At 40.6% G+C, this 23,403-nt stretch overlaps 1 protein-coding gene across 1 annotated transcript in view; it reads right to left on the reverse strand.

The window, feature by feature from the left end:
* CDK14 (cyclin dependent kinase 14) overlaps nucleotides 1-23,403 on the reverse strand; it is a 297,405-nt gene that overhangs the window by 268,543 nt on the left and 5,459 nt on the right. Inside the window, exon 2 of the mRNA XM_048510771.1 lies at nucleotides 17,024-17,055. Coding sequence (XP_048366728.1) covers nucleotides 17,024-17,055 — 32 coding nt within the window. The remainder of the gene's footprint in view (nucleotides 1-17,023; nucleotides 17,056-23,403) is intronic.

Consider the following 23,403-nt stretch of genomic DNA (forward strand, 5'->3'; position numbering starts at 1 on the left):
TGAGCCTGGGGGCGGGTGCAGGGGGAGCGCGCAGAGAAGGAGTTGTCTCTGGGCGCCATTCCCCCCCCCCCATACGCCTCTGTGCCGAACAATGCACATTCAATCCACTTTCACAATTGTTTGCAAGTGGATTTTGCTATACTGCACAGTAAAATCCTGCTGCAAAGTGCACTGAAAGTGCATTATTCTGCATGTGTGGAAGAGGCCTGAGAGAGACCAACCCAAGTAACTCAGCAAGTTTCCACAGTAGCATACGGATTCAGACTTGGGTATTCTAAATTCTAGTCTGAGACTCCAGCCACTGCACCATACTAGCTGTCTACAGATGCTTAGTATGTTCTACAGTACTGGCCAATTATAAAGATATGTTAAAAATTCCTAAATATTTGCCATGCTTATATCACAACATTCTATGATCAGGAGAAAGAAGCCCTGTACAATAAAACCATTTTAAAGTTAGATGAGTTTCAAAAAGCACACAATTTCACTAGTGACATATAAACATTCCTACCCCAAATGAAAACAACATATCAAACAAACTTTAATGATCAGCTCTAAAAGTTTCAGCTATTTTAATTACAGTGCTACCTTTGCTAAATTTGCCAAACCAGCAAGTATTTACTATGCCCTTACTATGTTCTTACTAGGGAGATACTTAAAGGCATTTTACAGGATCTAATTCTTTACAGGATCTAATTTTACAAAACTAATCAAATCAGCCAATTCCTAGCATGGAAAAACTGTACTTTGAGACTGAACACTACACTGACTGTAGGAGACCCCATCCATAAACCTAGTTTAACAGCATAATAGTGTAGCTATCAGGAAGCAAATAATATGGCCAGATCTGAAACGAAGCAGATTCTTTCCTCCCAGACAAAACAGTTTTGCCCACATGCAGTTCTTCCTGCGCCTTCCTTCTTTTCCCAGAAGTATGAACACTCCCTTTTAAAATGCTTTTAAAAACTTATTCTATTAAGTAATTCAGGCTGTGATCCAAAAACATTATAAGAACAAGCACTTAGATTTCTGACATCTATCAAAATGAAAGGCACCAACCACTTTCACATTTAAGTACTATGGAATGGCTGCAATTAAAAAGAAAGAAAAAAGCCAAAATGTGAAAGTTTTGTTGTGATTTTGAACATCTAAAAAAGCAGCAAACATATATTTAAAAAGCTAAAATCACTAAGTCACCCAGCTTTAGTTACAAGCTACAGAGGTTGAAACCACACCTGGGACACCATTTCCCAACACCCAATATTTTTCAAAAAACACAAATCAACATGGTCAGTACAAGAAGAGTCAAAAGGGGGGATAATTCCCTGTAAATTGCAGCGAGTTTTTAAATGGAAGAACATTCAGAATATGGTTACTTCCTCCTGCAACTGTCATATAGCTACCATGGCCAACCTCCAGATGTTGGCTGGAGAGCTCCCATTATTACAATTAATCTCCAGGTGATAGAGATCAGTTCACTTGCAGAAAACGGCATTAAATTCTGTTTAAACCTCTCCCCTCCTTCATCCCTCACTCTCCTCAGGCTCCACCCCCAAAATCTTCAGGTATTTCCAAATCCAGAGCTAGCAACCCTACTCCTTCTTACCACTTCGGAATTCTGTAAACTCTCCTGTAAACCAGCCCTGAATACCAGACAAACGAAGAATTGCAGACAATGTTTGCATCTGAATTCCCAGGTTAAATTATTCCATTAAAAGAACAAAAAGTTAGTCTAGTTACATTAAAATTAAAAGTTAGTCCCTGACCTTCATTAAAAGGCCATTTCAATTTAACTTCACAGAAAGTAAGATGCGGCCTGAAGGTTTAGAAAACACAGTACACAAACAAGCATAGAGAGAATTGTGGTGTAAGGGTTCTCCTTACATTTGCTTACATTTCCAGGACTGTCCCCAAGGAATTTCATATTTCCACAATAAATGGGAAAAAGGCTGACCAACACAATTATGCATGTAAAAGATTAGAAAGTTCTGTCGATCACTCATTCACAGCATTGAAGAGAAGATCAATAGAAAACTCTGGATAAACAAATGAGAAAAGCAATCAGCTCTTATCTTTTGATGAGAAAAGGTTCTGTTTTACCACCGAAAGACTATTAGATTTAGGAAAATGGGCTGGTAATGGCTACATCAAAGACAAGACTTCATTACCAGAAGAGTACAAATGCATTTTAAATTCTCACATGAGTTTATGCAATTACATTATCCACACCAGGAAACATTTTGTGCTAAATGTTAAATAAAACCTGAAGTACCCTTGAAAGGAGATGCCCCAAAACTGATTTTCCTGAACAACTAAGCAAGTCAAACTATTGCAGAGGCGTTCCTCCCATTGGGCAAAGTGGGCAGCTGCCCAGGGCGCCACCTTGTGGTGGCCGACAAAATTGTAGGTTCATTTGTGGGGGATTTTGTATTTTCAGTGTTTTTTCTGCTTTTTGGCCTGCAAGGGGCGTGGATTTTAGCCTAGTAGCACCAAAATTTCAGGGATTTTTTGGGAGACTCTCCTGATGATATGACCCGGGTTTGGTGAGGTTTGGTTTAGGGAGTCCAAAGTTATGAACTCCCAAAGGGAGTGCCCCATCCCCCATTGTTTCCAACGGGAGCTAATAGGAGATGGGGGCTACACCTTTGAGGGTCCATAACTTTGGACTCCCTGAACCAAACTTCACCAAACTTGGGTGATATCATCAGTAGGGTCTCACAAAGATACTCTGAAATTTTGGTGCTGCTATCTTAATAATTGCACCCCTGACAACAGGCACCCCCTAAATTTCTCCAGATTCTCTTTTTAAATCCAGATTTGTGAGTTGGGGGATGTTCTAAAATATGATGGTTTTGATCAAAATCATTGTTTGATCATGGTGGGGGAAGGTGGCCGCCCATGGGAGGGGCATCAAATCCAGGTTTTGCCCAGGGCTCCAGTTTGCCTAGGTATGCCTCTGAACTATTGTGATTTATATTGTACACAGATATGTGTATACTACACCTGTGATCTACTATTATTATTATTCAGATTGAACAACGTCCCTACTTAGTCTTTGGCTTCACAGAGGGAATGGCATATACTGAACCTAGCGTTCTGCGAAGGGTTAACATACACTTTGTGTTATTATTCAGGCTCTACAGTTCTGTACAAGACATTTTCTTTTAATCTGCACACATGTTGCCCAATGAGACAGTACCTTCTTTGCATGCACAAGGTCTCAGGTCCAATTTCTGACACAGAAGGCAGTTGGTAATATGAAAGACCTCAACCTGCAAAACTGGAGAGTTGCTGCCAATCGACAGTAAACCAGTGACTTCCCTACAAAGTGGTAGCTGCTTGCTTACGGCTTTGTTCCATCTCACTGGGAGCAGAAGGAATTTTAGAAAAATGCCAGGAAGATTTGGATCTGTGAAGATGGCCATTCAGAACAGTTTCCCCTACTGTAACAGGATGCTTGGCTTGGAACCTCCAAACATTTTGCAATTGCCTCCCATGGCAGTCATTTTGTGGAGGTACCCACTACTTTTTCTCCAAATTCCAAGAGTTTCCATAGGTTCAACAAGAATAGAGACCCTCGAATAGACAGTGCTGACCCTGACAGACCAATGGTCTGATGAAATATGCAGTCACATGTGACACTTACATACATACTCATTCAACTGATGAAACGTGATATTTCTAACCCACTCATACATTTTTTGTTTTTAAGATGCCTCAGGATTCTTGACTGTTGACCAACCAATGTCATAATTGGAATGAGATCTACATATATTTAATACTAGCAGGGCCCGGCCATGCGTTGATGTGGCAATTGTCCTTCTCATCACAGTCTGCAACGCACACAGATGTCCATGCAGGTCCAATGATCCGCAGCATAGCCTTTTGGGGTGATCAAATGGAATCCCTCTTTTCCTTTTCAATTCACATTGTTATATGGTGGTGTCTTGTTTTTTTAGTATAAGGTAACCCTTTCCATTCCACAACGGAACTGTCCAGAGTGCGAATCCCACTGTCCATGAGGCTAGTTGACACGCACAGTCCTGGCTTGGGGAAGGCAGAACTGGGGCAAGGAGGCTATCACAGTCAGGCAGCAGAGGCAGGGTGGTGAGGTGCTCAGATCAAGGCCAGCTCCCTGGGTTCTTAAAGGGCCATGTGCAAAAGAAGCGGAGCCAGTATTGTTGGTTCGCCCCCACCCTGCGGATTTTCTTAGAAGAAAAAGGCAAACTCCAACTCGCTTTTAGTAAAAGAGAACTGTGGCGAATATGGGTGAGGAAGTGGGTAAGTGGTGGTTGGATGTGAGGGAGGGCAGAGGGAGGTGTGTGAGGATGAGCTGGATGTGTATGAAAGTATGTGTGTTATGTGGTAGCAGTGGGTGAGGCACAGAGAATGAAAGTTACCTGTGTGTGAGGGGGGGAACCCCACCTGGTGTCTCACATGGCAAAGTGTGTATGGGTTTAACTTCGTCATATTACCTAACAGTATTACCTATTTACTGTTTTCAATGCTCATCTCTGCCCATCTGTGCGAACATTCTAAGGGCATACCAAGCCCTCAGGCTAGAGATAGTGCGAGGCTACGCGAACATTCCTAAAATTTGACAGAAGTTAAACTGAAAATAGCTTCATGGCCTGAATGCGTAGGAAAAAAAGATGTTTTACCTGGCTCAGGTATGGGCTTTCGGTGATTTGAAGGTCTGATTACCTGCCCGTAACAGGGAGGAGCGTCATGTGAAAATTTGGAAGCAATCCATCCAGCCATTTCGGCGTTAGGGCGTGACTAACAGAGTCACTGTTAGCTTTTTATATAGATAGATTCTGAAAAGCTACTGACTCATATCTCTTCCCCAAAATTTTATTTATAATCTAGGAATACCAACATTAGCACAAGGCCCTCTTTTGCTTTGAAACCATGATGCATGTACGATTAACCAATAAATTTTATCTAGCCTTCCATTCTTCTTAGGAAAAAAACCCCTCCAAATCAGATGTTATTTACAGCAAGTCATAGTAATAATGGTGTCAGAGTCTCCGTCAATAACTCAGCCCCAACAATTAGCATTCTCCATGGATGTGATAAATCACCAGATTATACACGTGAATCCCACTGATCTTAATAGAAGAGATGCTTACAAACTCTACTTGAAGTTTTTATGACTAAAATGTGTTTTACTTGAGCTCTACAGATGGCCCTTTTGTGGAATCAATGCTAGCAAAATACCAGTATTAGGAAGCAACATCGAGGAAAGGTCTTGGATACTGTGCTCTGTTTTTCGGATTTCAAGGGCAACTAATATCTACAGTGTGAAACAGTTAGAGTACAGCAGCAGCTCAGAGGCAGCAAGAATTTTAGTGTATAAACTTTAGAGAGTCAAAGCTCTCTTCCTCATACATGGGCAGATCCACTGGTTTAGTTCAGCAGGACTGTCCTTATGTTCACAAATTCTGACTAGCAAGCAAATATTGAACGCTCTCTTCCTTAACATCCAACATGACATTCATATTTCTTGTACAGCTAAAAAAAATGCTGAGACAACATTTAAAAACAATTCAAGAAAAGGTGGAATTAAGCTGTGGCTGAAATGACTGCTACTGAAGCACTGGCTGCTAGAGCAAACCTCTCAGAAACACCACTTTATATGCTGCTCAATCACATTAAACTAAAATCAGATTAAATTATGAATCTGAAAGGAGCAACCACAGATAATGTAATAAACTGGATGTGAGAGACTACGGTTAACTGTGACACAAATTCAAGGACAGGATTTTTGCACACAGACAAAACACAACTCAATGTCATCCTAAATGGAAGTGTGCAAGAGATAACAGTACTATAAATTTTCTAGGCAAGAAAAAAGGTAATCATACAGAACCCACATCAATTTAGTCTTTGTTCACTACAATGCCTGCACCATGCCCACCTTGTTTCCTCAGTAGAAATCTACATATATTACCAAGTCATTTTTTAATGCATGCATTTATATTTCCCTCAGTTGCAAGACCTGAGCAAGGCTATTAATGATAGAATGTTTTGGAGGACCATGGTTCATAGGGTTGCCATGTCGGAAATGACTTAAAGATGGTTCTGGTGAGTTTTCCAGGTCTGGTGGATCTTGTTCCTAACAGAGAAAAAGGTGTGATACACCTCTGAAGGTGCCAGCCACAGATGCAGGCGAAATGTTAGGAACAAGATCCACAAGACCACGGCCAAATAGCCTGGAAAACCCACCAGAACCAGTTGAATCCGGCCGTGAAAGCCTTCGACAATACATTGACTTAAAGATGCTTAACACACATATGTATTTATTAAGGATATTTCAATGCCATCTCTTCAGAGTCCTGCTCAAGGCAGCCTACAATTAAAACAATGTAACAGTAACAAACAAACCATTAAAATAAACCACTGGTCAAACTACAAGTTCTGAAGTCTGATCTGTACCCAAGGAACTAAAGCCCGTGGTTGTGTCACACTGGGGAATCTACAAATATATTACCAGTTCATTTCCCATTTTCATCTAATTTTATCTTTTATCACGTTCAATTAACACTGCATACGTCTCAGTTTCACCCTCATAGTACACAACTACCTCTGGCAAGCCAGTGACCATCATGTATTTCCTTCTCTTATCTGTTCACTTCTCAAGACACCACCACAACCTCAAAAAATAAAAAACCTTTGGGACAAGGGAAAAAATATTCATTTTCCTTAACCAGAGAGAGAGAGAGAACCAGAGAGAGAGAGAGAGAGAGAGAGAGAGAGAGAGAGACTGAGCAAAATAAAGTCTAGGCTTAACATAGATCTTACATATTATATGAATGCTTAGGAAAAACAAGCCTTGTTTGATAGCAGGAAACAATCAAGCTCCTTATCTTTAAGTAAATCAGGAAACAAGTTTGAAGAAGAAAGTTAGGATAATGCTTGCCTTTCTAACAGTTACTTCCTTCCAAGACAATTTTTCCATATTTTTTAAAAGGGCCAGATATCAACAACTATTAACCATAAAACTTTCTCTTTTCAGAAGCAGTATATTTGTATAATAGTTGTATGATCTGTATTATAGATTATTACCAAAGTGAATAAGAAGCAGAAGGTTGGGTGACTGATAAGTGGTGGATTTTTGTCTTTTTAAGCACAAATATTTTTCAGCAAGTAAGGGAAGGATATAATATATTTGTGTGTGTGTGTGTGTGTGTGCGTGTGTGTGTGTGTGTGTGTAATAATAGTGCTTAGCATCTGGAATAAGACAACAGTTGTACAAAGTTTACTCTTAGAAAAGAATCAGCCAGGATGTATTGAACTCTCTCTTCTTCAGACTGCTCACAGGTAGAGAATATACTGAAATATAATCATCCTTCCCTTACTTGCTGAAAAATATTTGTGCTTAAAAAGACAAAAATCCACCACTTATCAGTCACCCAACCTTCTGCTTCTTATTCACTTTGGTAATAATCTATAATACAGATCATACAACTATTATACAAATATACTGCTTCTGAAAAGAGAAAGTTTTATGGTTAATAGTTGTTGATATCTGGCCCTTTTAAAAACTATCAAAGTACCAGGCTTCACCAGACTTTGTGACAATTAATTCCTAAGTTCATTTCTTGTTGTATATAACATTACCTTGTGAGGCGGCCTTAATTTATTCTGCCCTTTTGTAACTGTGTATGTGAGACTCAGAAAAGAAGAAACCCAGAGTGTGCCACAGCAGCAGGTGTTAGACTAGGACAGTGGTGGCGAACCTTTGGCACTCCAGATGTTATGGACTACAATTCCCATCAGCCCCTGCCAGCATGGCCAATTGGCCATGCTGGTGACTGATAATGTCTCCCTCTGAGTACCAGATTATGAACTCATGCCTAGTTTTAGAAGGTACCCATTGGCCTTCTCCTCAGTTGGTGGTTCTTACTAGGCCAGATCCTAATGTAAATTATTTGTATCCAGCTTTTCTCCCAACAGGGACTCAAAGTAGGTTACAACATTGTTATCCCCTCCATGATATCCTCACAACCATAACTTTATGAGAGCCAGTAACTGGTTCAAGATTGCCCATTGCTGCATGGCTAAGTGGGGATTTCACCAGTCCAACAGGCACAGAAACTGGACAGAAAACCATCTTGTCTGTCTCCAGCATCAACATGGAGATTCCATAATATATCGTGGATAACTGCTTGAACTGTTCTATCAAACAATGGAGCATAAGTTCCAAACTTAGTGTATTACATATCTTAAATAGGAACAACAACTAGGGCAACACTCAGTAAAATAGACTAGACCCAGGCCAAATTCTACTTCCTGTCCTACCTGATCACCTCTCTCAGCAAGTAGTACTTCTAAATATAGTTGGCACTACATTTAAGATCACCACTAAAGTTGGAAGGAGCAGTTTTACAGGGTAGACAGGATGTATAGGACTGTTCAGAGGCACCAGCTGTCCCTGACACTACGCCTTTAGGCTTTCTTTATAAATAGTCAATTTCCAGAACAGGGTTTATACATTTCTGTTTATAAATAGAAAGAGCGTTTTGATAAGGGATCACTCCAATAAGCACTCTTCCTACACCCAACTATTTCCCATCACCCCTCTTACTGCTGTGGCTCTCAGCCACAGAATATTAAGGTCCTATAGTAAAGTAGCATTTCTAAAGCAAGGATTCAGGTGGTCAAACCAGCCTCTGTCACTTAATGCAGTTCACCTAAACAACAAGTAGAACTCATTGCTCATCAGACCCTTCCCTTCCCTGGTCAGGAGTAAAACTAGATGGCTCAAGCCATACCCATAAGGGTTTAGCTCAGATCTTTTAAAAAATGTTTTCACGGTTCCTTCCAGCCTTGGGCAGAAAGAGAAAAATCATTATCAAAGGCCTTCATTGCCAGAATCAACTGGTTGTTCTGGGTTTTCCAGGTTGTGTGGCTGTGGTTTGATAGCTTTAGCTCAGAATATTTCGCCTTCATCTGTGGCATCTAAAATTTAAAATTCAAGCAAATGATGGCTGAAAGTTTCAGAGCTTCTTAAGGGGGAAAAATAGCCCAAAGAAAAAAGAAATAGTCTGGGACTCAGTGAGTTACATTCCACTTCAAAGAAAGATGTTATTTTAGAAGGAATAAAATCAGTAGGAGAAGAATTCTTCTGGTATGGCTTCTAAGCTAGTCTATACTCAAGCAGATAAAGAGTGCATCATAGAAGAAACTGTAGTAGCAGCAGTAGTCATAGTAATAATAGGGAGAATTAGCAAGACACCAAGTGCCTCAGCTGTCCTGGCAACTGAAAAAGTCAGACTCTTGAGCTACATATAATCTCTATACAAATTCAGTTTAATTAAAATGGTAATTAACTCATTTTATAAGGCATGTCTTTTACATGTACGTAAGAACGAAGTTACCTTAGATAAGGTCTTCAGCTACCCCTTTGTTCTCCCAAGTTACTGTTTCTAGAATTGTCCCAACACCACCACCCCCTTTCCCTGTTCCTGTCCCTAAGTTTCCAGGGAACATCTGGGGTTCAAGTGAAGGGGGAAAAAGCAATTTTCTCTGTCCTTCTGTTTGTTAAATAACTGTCCTTCAGTTTATTAAATAACAGGTTATTATTTTGCTGTTTTCATATACAGCAACAAGCTTATACAAAGCTCTGGTCCTTCTATTATCTACTCCTCAAGATACACAAAAGAATGTGAAGGGGAAGGACACCCAATATAGCAATAATAGTCTGATAACATTCAAGAGTCCTTGAAAAAACAAATTCTCAAAACTTCTACAAATCATAGCTATTTGAGGACAACATATTGCTGGGAAAAACGAGACATCTGTAACAGAAATCATTTCAGCTTTCCATAACGAAATGTTGGCAGTCCAGCTGTTCAAACAAGAAAAGGTCACAATACTTTGTGTTCCACTGGGAATAAGGCTTACAGCATATTTCTTACAAGCATTTTGGGATACACACCCTCAAAAATTTTCCATCATAACATTATCAATATCTACATACTCAAGACTCATATATTTGATATTCCATTTGCAATGATACCTATAGCCCATAACTACTAGATTACTTCTCATCACATCCTTGATTCTTCCTTCAATAAAGTGACAAAAATGCTTTGGTTTGCTTGTATTTTTCCTAAGGCAGATCTGAGTTATAATGATAAAATTCTGTTCACACACACACACACACACACACACACACACACACACACACACGCTAGAAACAGTACCTGTAGCTTTAAGGGGGGGAAATGTCCACTGTGTCCATTATTAGGCAACTACAATAGCAGTGCCAGTTGAAGCCTTGTGCCAGTTGAAGACAGGATGCTGTTTAGCCTTTGAGAAAAACTCATTAGGACCAGGCCAGGTAGCTATTACCAGATGACTTGCTACAAACCCAGTCCTAATTGCTTGCTACTGTTCAACAACAGCTACCACACAAAAGTCAGTGTGGTGAAGTGGTTAGAATGTCAGACTAGGATATAGGAGAACAGGTTCAAATCCCCACTCTGCCTTAGAATCTTACTGCTGACTCTGAGCAAATCATACACTCCTGGCCTAACCTACCTCACAGGTTCAAGATAATATAAGTTGTTTTGAATCAACAGTGTGAAGAAAGACGAGGCATAAAGGTAGTAAATAATAGACAAGTGAAAAGGGGCAGATAAGCAGTAGGTTGGTTGATGGACAGGAAAGGAGGGAAAAGTGAGGATATGGAGGGCTGTTAGGAGGAGGGAAAGAGGAAATAGTATTGGGACAAGGATATAGGGAAAACTGTGGTGCCCTTTGCAAGTCTTTGCAAGTTCCTGTAGCACTGGGCTTGGTCTGGCAGTCTGCACTGGGCAACTTGGCCAGACTTTTCCTAGGAGGAGGTGGCTAGCGGTCGGGAAGGAGGGGAAAATGAAGGAAGGAGGAGTGACCAGTTAGGCTGGTGACTGAAAAAGAGAGAATGAGGTAAGCAGAGGTGGGAAGCTATGGAGGCTTTCAGGGAAAGGAAAGAGGGAATAATGGGCAAGGAGAAAATTAGATTTCACACACACACACACAGACAAATCCTCACGGGTCCCCCACTTGTATAACTCAAGAGTTACTATACTGCAAGATTCAAAAGCCAAGAAACCTAATTTGCTTAATGGGCAAATCAAAGACATCAAATGCACGATTTCAGTTTGCCAGCTCCTGGAGAACAGGAATAGTCCACAGCAAAATAAGTTGGGGAGAGGGGAAAAAGCAGCTATAATTTTTGATCACTATGTTTTTGCTGCTTTTAATAGTACATGCTTTTATAAAAAGCCTCTTCAATTAATGTAGAAGGGAAGGGAAGCTATTTTCCTCATAAGTCCTGCATTCTTGTGCAGTAAGCAATTCCCCTTAGTTCGTTCCAAAGCAATTCCAAAGCAATTCTCCTTGGTTTGCAGAGAGTTAGGAGAGAGTACTTCTGCTGATCAAGGACATAGCGAGACTTAGTGTAACCCCCATGCCCAGAATGGGTTGGCCCAGAATGGGTTGACCCAGTAAGGGGGTGGAGACTCGGAGCAGCAGAGAGGTTGCAAGAGCTCTTTTGCAGAGGACAAGGCTACCAGACTCGGACCTTGATTTCTATAAGCCCTTAACACCTTGATGAGTAATTGCAATATTGTTGGGAACTACTGGGAAGGTAGTTGTTGTTTTTGCTATGTTGTAAATGTTGGAGTTTATTGTTTCAGGGTTTTCTTTTGTGGTTGTAATGGGTGAGAGTTCTCCTGGAGACCTTCATCATGTTGCAACCTGTTCATCAAGCCCTTGGAGTCTTCAGAGCCAACCCACTTGCAAAGAAGAATTTGGACTTGGCAATATCAGTAGACTGTAAATAGAAGGACTTGAAATGCAACCTGAACAGGACCTTGAATTGTAACGTTAAATGTTGATGTTTTACAAGTGTTAATTGTAAAGAAAAGTAAACCATATTGTTGTTTAAAAATTGTTGTTGCAACTCATTCCAAGTACTGCCCCACAGAACTCACAAGCTGAGGTTACATTAGCAGACAATTTTCAAACCCGTACTTGAGTAGCTGCTACTGCATTCAACAGGATTTCACTGCTTTCTTTATAAATCAGGTGTTAAAACAGAAATCAGAAGTTCTTGCCAGGAAAAGGAGGTAGTAATGACCTCTTCTAAAACCTTTGGCTGTCATGTGTGAACTGGGAAGGTAGGCTCACTCACATGTCTCACAAGTCCAGATCATGCACACGTCAACAACAATGTATTGTTGAAGGCTTTCACGGCCAGACTCAACTGGTAGTTGTGGGCTTTCTGGACTGTGTGGCCGTGGTCTGGTAGATGGGAACAAGATCTACCAGACCACGGCCACACAGCCCAGAAAACCCACAACAATCTCACAGTTTATATCACTACTTCAAGAAATGAACTATCAGTTACCAACCAGCTGATCTTTACCTCCAAAAAAAAGTATACCTATCATTAATATTTTGAGGCAAACATAACCCTCACCCAAAATCTAGACTAATTTTTGGCTCAACCTTTCCTTTAGTTTTAAGATAGCTCTACACTTGCTTTACCTTCATCATTTATCATTCTTATCTTCATCGTAACCAAACCTGCCTTTTTAAAAAATACTCTCGACTTCCATTTGGACTCTTTTTCCTTTTCAGTTTCCTGGTGCAGTCTCTACATAGCTATCCTGGCATGCAGGGCAATAAGAATGACCTCCTTTTTACCAACAAAGCATTGTTCATGTGTAAAAATCAATAGCCTGATATATAAAGCACAGAAATAGCAAAAGAAAAAAAATTATTATTGCCTATCTTGCCTTCCACTGGAGGGTTAGCAAAATCAACTGCTCTCTAGTACAATGCCCAGCTCTCTGCAACTGGTCCCCAGACAGAGCTTCAAAAATGAAGCAATATAAACTTGAACTAGTAAGAGAGATAGGTTGTAAATTTAAGCATAGGAGAAGGAATGGCTTAAACTGCTAAGATTTCAAATCTCTATCCACATCTTGTTGGATATTGTGATAGCATGCTGCAGCAATCAATCACGACAATTGTCTGTCTTGTCCCCACAGAAAGATCAAGTTGTAAATTGTTCCTATAATGCAAAAATTGCACAGCGCTCAGCAACGGGTGTCACAGCCCAAGGTGGCTCCAGTATTTCTGTATATCCTATTGCAGAAAAAAAGAGAAGAAGCTTTTTCATTTTAGGACTGTACTCTACAACACTGGGCCAGAAAGAAGGTATGCAGAAATAGCTATTACAGATTGCCCTACCCTGTAATAATGTATGCCCTGTCTCTGATGTGGAGATCACACTCTGATATCACTCATTAGCAAGAAAGGAAGTGGTCCAGAAAGCAGAGTCTTAATTAAACTCTATATGTAGAACAATACAGCCTTGGCATTTCAGCTAAATAATCTATAAGACCTTAGCACTAAGCTAGAAGAGAAAATTTATCTTCGTTGGGCCTTTTTTTCCTCACAGCTGACAGCAGCCCAGGTTGAAGTCACCAGCAGCATGACCCATTTTGCATTAAAGGAGTGGGGTTTCATGATACACAGGGATTTTGGTCTTAAGTGCCATGTACTGCCTAAGCCTACTACAATAAAATGAAATAAAACACACCAGCCAAAAATCATACTGATGCAAGAGACGGCATGTGGTTTCTAGGAGGTGAGCTGACAATCTGATGTGAACTGGTTCTTGCTTCACGCTTTTCTTAGTCACTTATGTATCGTTTGACTTTGCTCGGTTTTCGTCCCAGGCATGATCTTGGCTTTATACAAGGTACTATTCTTTCAGTATCAGGATAACAATGGCCCAACCTGACAAGGTTATTTTTTGGGTCACCAAGGCATCTCTGAACACTCTGCAGGGCTTAACTATTATACAGGCTACCATATGCAGTGAAACAAAGCAGGTAGGACAGAAACTATAATGCACTTAAAGCCACACTTTTCTTGAGCAAGGACAGTCATTCAGTATATTTTGGTGTCACCTTTAGGCATGTGAAGGAAAAGAAAGGTGATATGTTCAAAATAAATCCCCTTGGTTTCCCCATATTCCCAACTCCTGTGAAATATTTTTGGTTTTGTAATGGGTGAAACACTTTAAGACAAGTTTTGCTCACTCAAAAAGAAAAAAAATGTTGTGTAACATAATCTAGAGAATTAGATAACTCCTGTGTACACTATATTCCACTGGTCCCTAACAAGGTGTCCAATGAATTTTCTGGTTCCCCCTGCTTATTCCTCGAAGAACCTCTTCCTCAAAGCCAAACCTGACTTCTCTGTACTTAATTGGAGCAGGAGGTGCTTCAGAACAGCTTAAAAATCATGCTTTGTTTCTAGGAAGCACCCATTTAAAAACAGCTACCTCCAACATGGAATCAGCCAACATTTAGTGACTGGTGCCTATACCAGCTCTCTCCTGGTTTTAGCCTCAGCCCCAGTTTAAATGCTGAAATTTGTTGGGGTGGGCTCAATGTGGGTATGTATTTTTTTTGGGAGGGGGGGGGGGGCTAGGCTGAGGAATGAGGACAATGTATTAAAGTGGTTTTAGGATGGTTTGATATGTTTGTATTTCTACAATTGTACCCTGCCCAGGGATTTTGGTGATGGGCAGGAAATAAATGTACCAAAAATAAATAACTAAAATTGATAACCCAAATATACAGCTAGTTCTCTAGTAACTGCTTGGAACAGCTTCAGTTCAAATAAGACACTTCTGGTTTACTACAAAATTTATTTCCCAATTTCTTCTCAGATGGTAAAAATTGAAACACATCCTAAGGTAATATACGATAAGATGCAGCAGTTTGCATCTGAATCACTCAGTCCAGCACTGAAAAATATTTTCTGTTTCTGTTTTTTCAGTGTGTTCCAAAATTCCTCAATTTTTCCTTGGAAAACTTCGGGGGTGGGGGGTTACATAAGTGTGTATAGTCACTAAAAAGTTACTAACATCTTGTTAATTTTGTTGTCAACATTTTAGATTCTTTCAAAGACCAAAAAACAAACAAGCAAGATGGAAAATTTGCAAGAAAACAGGCCAAGAGGGTTTATTGGTAGAATTCATGAGCCCAGCTTTAATGAGTTACAGTGCTTATACTATAATGTCATTTCCAATACTTTCTCAGAGTTACATACATAGATCAAGAACTGAACACAGGGAGACTCACTGATTTTCTATTACCTCTGGATACTTTCCATTTTCAGAGTACTGCAATGTTCTTCCTTAAACTTCCAATTCACACTACCCCAGACCACCTGCTTCAATATTTTCAAAGCACAGAAACTCAAACACTGAAAATCCTGAAACAGGGAGGATCAAAATTGCCTTGTCTAAACCAATTCTTCTAATTTTTTAAAGCCTTGCCTTTGGGATCATTATACACCTGCTGCCAATCCTCCCCATTGTCACTGTCAGGATCAGTGTGAGTAAAAGGGACAGAGTTTAACAGCTTGTTGAGACATAGTTCCAGGACATCAAGTTACAAGCATGCCCAGCTGTGGCCTCAAGGCTTACTCTGCCTTGTAGCATTCAGTGGAAGGAGTAATTAAAAAACATGGGGCTAAAGGGAAAAGATACTCTTCTGGGACGAGGGGCTATTGCTCTGAGGAAGAATCTCTGTTTTGCATGCAGAAGGTTCCAGATTCAATTCTTGGCATCTCCAGTTTAAAAAGACCTCCAGATATGAAAGACCTCTATGAGATACCCAAAACTAACCTCGATGGGCCAGTGATCTAACTCAGCATCAGGCAGCTTCATGTGCTATGTGTGCTCCATTCAGCTAGTACAGTAGTTCCATTCAGTGGTAGTACAGAATACTGTCCAATTTGTTTTTCGACTGTTTGAGCTTGTCTTTATTGCACTGTTATTGATGCCTACTGTCACCACAAGCCACCTCGAAGATACCTGTATGACCAATAGGGTATATTTCAACGAACAAACAAATGATATGTTATTGCCCCTCCCCCTCAAAGTATGTGCACAGAAGGTATTTGAGTACCAATTCTTTGGCAAGCTCATTGGAATATTCTTCACTTGGGTCTAATGCAGGCACAGTGTGTGAGGGTATCAACAAAGAATACACTATCTTAGACCTACATCTTTTGTGCCACTGTCAGGTTTCTTTTCTTCCTTTAGATACAAACTGTTCAGCTGTGTCGTATTTCTGTTTAAAAAATGAAGAAACAGTGCATCCATGGGGAAAAAATCCATGGAACAATGGTGTGCTTTTTTGTAAGGACCAACTACAATATCACAAAATACTGAGTAAAACTTCCTCTCGGAATTCTTCATTAGGCTGGATGTTAAATGGAAAGGTGGGTGGGATGTTATAAGAGCCCATAAAATCTATAGGTTGTCATTTTCTTAAAATAGAGGCAAGGAGGTGCCGCAAACTTAATTAATAACACATGTTGTTGGGTATAAATTTTATTTTATTTATTTATTTTCAATTTCTAGGCCGCCCATTCCCGGGAAGGGCTCAGGGCGGCATCCAAGAGGAAGTTGGTATTAATTAGAAAAATTACATTTCCCTTTTTGAAAATAATAAAAACGCACAGTTCACCAGTTCTCATTTCTACAAGCAGATAACAACACAGAGAACAAGATATCCAACAGAATGAATTCTCACATCTCTTGTGGGCCCCGCTGCCCACGATTGACCACTTCTGGTGGCACAAAGCAATCCTGTCATCAAATGACACAGTATCATGGAACTGGTTGTCCAGATCTCATCCTAACAAAGATAAATCTATTATTTAGCACCCAGTCACTAAGCACCAGAGTATGGATTACATGTATATGTTTTCCACAAAAGTGACTAGGCTTAAACATTAAGGTTAATGCAGCACACTGACTTTGAAAAGTACTTGATAAACATCAGTCTAATCTTATATGGAAATCAATACTCATCCCAGCGTCCTCTGTGAAGCACAACATTCAAAGGTCAAGAAAATCAGAGATACCAAACATATCCACAAATGTCAGTGTCAGACATTTCCACAGCTTTTAGTAGCACAATTAAGCCATTTAACTTACCTCGTCGAAACCGCTGTCATCTTTCTTCAAGGCTTTAAAAAAAGAAGACAGAAAGAGTTATTTGTAATGCATTAATAAGTTACGGAATGCTACAATACAGTCAGAAAAACTATTCCTGTGCATCTATAAAACATCAACATTCATAATAAATTCTGCACACCAATATCAAGGTAAGCAAGAAACAGAGAAAATACATTAAAATATCTTAACTAATATGTAACACAATATTCAGCTATCTTCAATTGTATCTGATATTGTTGGACCCCATTGGAGACATAGTCTAGCTTACAACATTGTTTGCTCCTTCTCCATTTTATCCTCACAACAAACCTGTGAGGTATATTAGGCTGAGTGTGAATGAGGGGCCCCGCCACGCCCACACCACTCCCACACACGGCACACGCCCAGGTCATCCCGCCCCCCCTGTCCCATTGGCGCTACATCATTGCCCAAGATCACCCAGCAAGCTTTCATGGAAGAGTGGAGATTTGAACCTGCATGTTCCAGTAGTTAGTCTGACACACTGATGTACTTAATTCTAATTGAACATTCTCATGTTTATGCAAGATTTCGAGCGAGCTGGCAGCTACTGCATAAAGGCCCAACCATACAAAGGAAATTCACAATGTTCCCAGTTCACACCTGATTCCAAACTAAAGCTAATATTTCCAAAATAAGAAACAGCGCTCAAGGTGTTGGCCAACACAGGGTAAGTACCGTCTGTAATTTTTTCCTATCCTTCCCAGTCACTCAAGTGATTCAAGTACTGAAGAGTCACAGCCAACATTAGAGGACTGCCACTAATAATGCTGTATCTCAGAAAGAAAGGAGATTCTAGCATAGGTGACTGGAAATCAAGGATTTCTGTCCAGATGCCTTCCAAAAAGTGAATGCCTCCAGGTATTCTGGCTGAGTATTAATATACTACTCTCTGAAACCCTTTTTCTACTTCTTGAATTTATCAACCGAGGGGGGCAAGAGGGTTAATTGCCTCAGAAAGTCAGAACAAAAAAAAATTAACAGTGCAATGTTAAGCAGCTACTCCATTCGAAGACCATTCTAAGGTGGAACTCGGCTTAAGATTGTACCGTAAGCCTATTATCCTGTCTCTGCCCTAAAGACAGAACTAACAAACGCAACCCACACTAACTTTGAATTTCCTGGCAAGTTAGTAAAAGTTATTTCAAGAACACTAGGCAGAACTACAGGCTGAATGGGAGAGACTCTCTCCAAGTCTTATATCTTGAATATAGTTTATTACAGCTAGCATTATCAGCTTCCTAGCCAAAGCACTAGACAAGCTGGGCACTTTTGCTGGCAAGGCCTGGTTTTAAACAACAAAATTATCAAAATGCTTCTCTTTTCTGCTGCACAGTACACATTTTTCCACTGAAAATCTGTTTAAGGCTTTATTAGGATGGAAGCAAAGAGAATGGGAGCACAGGAGAAGAGTGGAAACGGAACTGCAAATAGCTGTAATTCTGCATCCTATGTGCGCCAGCCAAATTGGATGGTGGTAATCCAAGCTTCGAGCACAGAAAAAAGAAAGTCCTGAATTTTACACTAAGGGCTGGCAATTACTCTTCTGTAAGAGTTCTGGTGTTGGCACAGACTCTTGCACTTCCACATCCCCTGCTTTTATGAAAGAGTATCCCCTTGACAAAAACACACACTGAACAACTGCAAAAGCATAAAAACCAGAGGAGCTGTAATGAGGGGTTTTTGTGTGGATATACTTCAGCTTTCTTAGACTTTGTCCAACTGGCAGGTGGCCATTTTAGTCCTACTGAGCCCCATTTGGTATCACTACCACAATGAAGCCACACAAGTAGTATCAATGACATAAAGACAGCATATAGTCTGCTCAGTGAAGTCATACTCTCAGACTCCCTTCATCAGCAAGCTGTGCATATAAGAAAACCAGCAGATGTAATAGGTTAGTTCAGAACTGTCACATCAAAAAGCCCTGCTTGCAGAAAGTTAGCATATAGTTTTTCATTAGCAGCAAGCCTTTATTGGTATAGACAACAATACAACAATAGTAAAGAACTGATTTAAAAAAAACATAAATGTACAATGCAGGAAATAAATGTTAAGTGGAGGGAAATCTACTGGCGTTTAGTAATTTCCAGGCTGCCACTATCACACAGAGAGAAGGATCAGGACTGTCCAGCAAGTAGTGTAATCTAAATAAATCAAGGAGATTGGGTAAGTGTAAAGGAGTAAGATTTACATACTTGGATCTGATTTTCTTAAATCTGGGACAGTGTAATAATTGGCGGGCCAGAGATTCAATTGAGCCAGCATTACACAGGCACAATCTTTTAGACTTTTCTTGCTTGTTAAATCTGCCACGTTAACAAGACGGAAGGTACAACATTAAACCTGGTGAGCATTATGGCTCTCCTTTGAACCGGGTTTATTAAGCAATACAGGTAGTGTGGCAAGTGCCCTGTTCAAATGGGATAGAAAAATACAGGGGAGAGCAAGTTTTCTTGGCTGCAGTGATTAGGGTAGAGAACTCTCTGTCCAATTGTTGACCTTTTAATTTTGTATAAGCTTCTGAATAGGACAAAGGGCAGATTGAATCCACTGACAGTCCAATAGAAGCCATTTTTTCTTCAATTATGGAAAACCAGGGTGTCAGAGAGCAGGCGGTGGACCAGGGAATTACAGTCTGAGAGAAAATGAATTCGCAGTCAGAATCTAAAAGCCCTCAGCCAAGCGGCTGATTCCAAGGAGTTTTGACCTAACTCTAGTCTAGGCAAAGGGCTGTGTAGGGCACGCAATTCGGGAGTTCAGTTATCTTATGAAAAAATGTGAATTGAAGAGAATTCAAGAAGTGGTTAACAGCTTGAATCCAAACTGGAACTCCATAAAGCAATCTCAAGGCAACTTTGGCATTGAAAAATTTGAGGGTATGATGAATAAAGGAATGGCCACAGCTGTAGAAGAAGCGAGGTAACACTGAAATACTGTTGGATGTGGCTAGGAGGGCGGCCTTCCTAGAAAACTAGCATATAAAATGCAAGACCAGAGGCGTAGCAAGGGGGAAAGCACTGGTGCACTGGTGCATCCTCTGCCTGGCCCCAGAACACCCCCGTCCCGCCATGCCCTCGCCACACCCCCACAGGGGCACGCGCCTGGTGCGTCGCGCCCCTCCCCTTGGAGCTATGCCTCTGTGCAAGACTAATATTAGGGCCTCTAATCCTAGTAGTCCCTGAGCAGCAGAACCTTTTCTTTTAAATACTCCCTCCTCTCGTGAGAAAGGAGAATGCAGTTAGACCCGCTTCTGATTATTCACAGTTACTCATGTATATTATAAATGTGCGTTATTGTCATAGGATGATCCCCTGGGATATAAATATTTGCTTGAGGCTTGGAATTTGGCTTTGCTCCCATGAACATTTTTCCTCTTTTCATCAGAGATAACTCTTTAGATTCTAAAAAAATTATTTACTCAAGTTTTACATGCTACAGCTTTTTTTAAGCTTTCAAAAGTCTAGTTCGTAGAACTACACTAGTCCAAGTATTATGCTCGTAGTTTTGCAGATGGATTTAACACTGACAGGTTCACCAAGTGTATAATAAACAGAGGCATAGAATAATACCCTACCATTAACTCACGCATTATCCCCATTTAGAATACTGCCTACAGCACTGGAGTTCCTAACTAAACAAAAAAAAGTGGGAAATTATACAGGAAAAGGTGAATAAAATGGGGAAAGTATGTGAGCCCTACAAGGAATGGAAATATATTTTCTATGGTCTGGTATTTAAAGATGCAACTTTCATTTAAAAAACCAAATGAGGTGGAGAGCATAAGGAGAAAAAGCACACTTCATGATAGGGTTTTGCAAGATTATGAAGCATTCAGAAGATTAGCATAAAGTTTCTTGCAACACTAGAATTCTGGTCTCATTCAAGCTGTCTTCCAATGGAGGCCATAGCTCTTGAGTCAGTTGTGTTACTGGAAAAGTTAAGTAGGTGGTACTTTGCCTATATATGGCAAAACCTTGAACAGCGAATGAATTCTTTTTGAATTAGTGGCCAATTTCATTGAGTATGAGCTGAGTTTTGGCAAAGACAGTTATGCCCATCTATTTCCAGGCACTCAACTTTAAGGCCATAAATGGCTTGGGGTCAAGGTCCTTGAAAAACTGCCTCCTCCTATACTGCCTGCCAGTTAAAATCTTCCTTACAAGATCCTATCTCATCTGAAGAAGTGAGGCAGGTGGAGACCAGAGATGGGGCTTTTTCGTCAGTGGAACCTCACCTGTAGAACACCCTTCCCTTTGAGGCTCAACTGACACCTCTATTCTCTCTCAACCAGTGGCATAGAGCCAAGGGGGTGGGGGGACGCACTGGGGGCGCGTTGGTGCGGAGGCGTGGCAGGGGTGTTCCAAGGTGGGCATTCTGGGACGTGGGGGGCGGGGGGACACATGCGTGCCCTGGGCACTGTTCCCCCTCGCTCTGGCCCTGCTCTCAAGCATCCAAGCTGTTAGTTAAGGGGTTTGTCTCCATAAATAACTCCTATAGTCTGCTTTTAGCTCAGGAATTATTTTATGGAACTTCTTTTAAGCTGCTCAGTGTTTTGTGCTTATTCATACCCTGGCTGGATTAAAAACAAATTAACAACTTTTACTGTGTTTTATGTTTTATTTTGCAAGCCACTTCAAATAGGTTATCTGGAAATGGGGCAGGGGAAAAAATCGTATACAAATATGTCCTCCAAACAATTCATAATTAATGTGCAGAACTGACTGTTACAAGAAGGGCCCAGCTTAGACATTTTGGCAGGTTTCATGTCTATTTCCTTACAAAAATTAAGGGATCGGGCACAGCAGAAACGGACATTTCATGGGCACTTCTCTCAATAGGCTTTTGTGCATGCAGTGCTTACCTCGGGGCTGTGAATTTCACAGTGGGCTTTTTCCGTGGTTTTTAGTCTGAACAAGACAAACCCTCTGTGAAGCGTCCACAGTCCAATTAAGCAGCCTCCCACTTCCTGTTCTGGCTGATTGGAAGGAATTGTTTTTGTGTGGGTGGGGAAAGCCAGGAGGAGTGAGAAAACTCAAAAGAAGCCAAATGCATTCTGTGCACTTTCCCTTCGCTCTCCCCTAAAAAGTGGAAAATGTAAGGAGAGTCTGACCTGAGGCGCAGTGAGTTTTGAAGAGGAAGGAATGTGTGCATAATGGACACGGAAGCCAAAGAGAATGCACGCCCACAAGTATGTAAATGGCCAATGGCTTTTAGAAGGAACGTGCACACAACACTTCCAGGATCCCCTTGGCCATTCCTAATCATGGCACACAGACCCTCCTAAGGTTGTGCACTTCAAAATACTCCCAAAATGCAATTCATCAATAACTATAAATTATTACCACCAACAATTGAAGTATAAAAAAATTCATTCTGTACAAAAAAAACCCCTCTTCTAAGTATTGTTGATTTAATTTGAGGTTCTCATATCATTCCAAACAAGGCATTATTGAAACACAAATTTCTGTGTTAAGTATATAAAATTAACTTAACTCATTGACTAACATGAGGTTGTTTCTTATATTTTATTTTAATGTGAAGGAGTCCTATATACAGTAGAAGTTTCCCTCACTCCTTTAGATATACTTTTTCAAGAGCTGCTGTGGCATAAGAGCAGTCTTGCTAGACAGGACCCCAGAGCAGCCAACCAGATACCTTTGCAAACCCTGAGAGGAAAGCCCATAGAGGACAGCCTCCTCGGGTGATGTCACTCAGGTACAGCCACTCAGTAGCCCCACTTGCCTTCCCTTCAGCCATTAAGAATAATAACTGTTAATAGGCCTCTCCTTTGTTAATTTGTCTAATGCACTTTTGAAGTTTCCCTTCCTACCAAAGGACTGGACAGCAGCAAACATATCTTTCTTTTTTTAAGTGATCAACATGAAATCCAAGAAAGCACAGGCAACTTATCTGTGTTCGTGGAAACTTATTGAAGATAAAATTATTAAGCAGACCACGGAACAAGTTTAGGAAGCCTTTTGCAGTATAACTTATAAAAAGAGAAGTCCTGCCTCATCAAATTTTGCGAGCTTGCTTTGAGTGAAATGGGGATAAAGACAACCCAGTAAAATTATAAATTTAGTCTTCCTAAAAATTATCAACAAAGCCCGTTACTGCAGATGCTTGAGTAAACAGAAGAGTCAAGGGATAAGAACAAGGATCCTCTTATGGTAACTGGTTAAATCAAGGGTCCCCAAACTACGGCCCGGGGGCCAAATCAGGCCCCCGGAAGACATTTATCCGGCCCGCTGGGCAGAAGCGGATCTCCCCCTTCTCTATCTCCTTTTCCCCAGGTTTACAAACAGCATGGCGCGAGCGGCTGTAATTCCATTCAGCGG

The sequence above is a fragment of the Sphaerodactylus townsendi genome, linkage group LG11 (genome assembly GCF_021028975.2).
Source record: "Sphaerodactylus townsendi isolate TG3544 linkage group LG11, MPM_Stown_v2.3, whole genome shotgun sequence".
NCBI classification, from domain to species: Eukaryota; Metazoa; Chordata; class Lepidosauria; order Squamata; family Sphaerodactylidae; genus Sphaerodactylus; species Sphaerodactylus townsendi.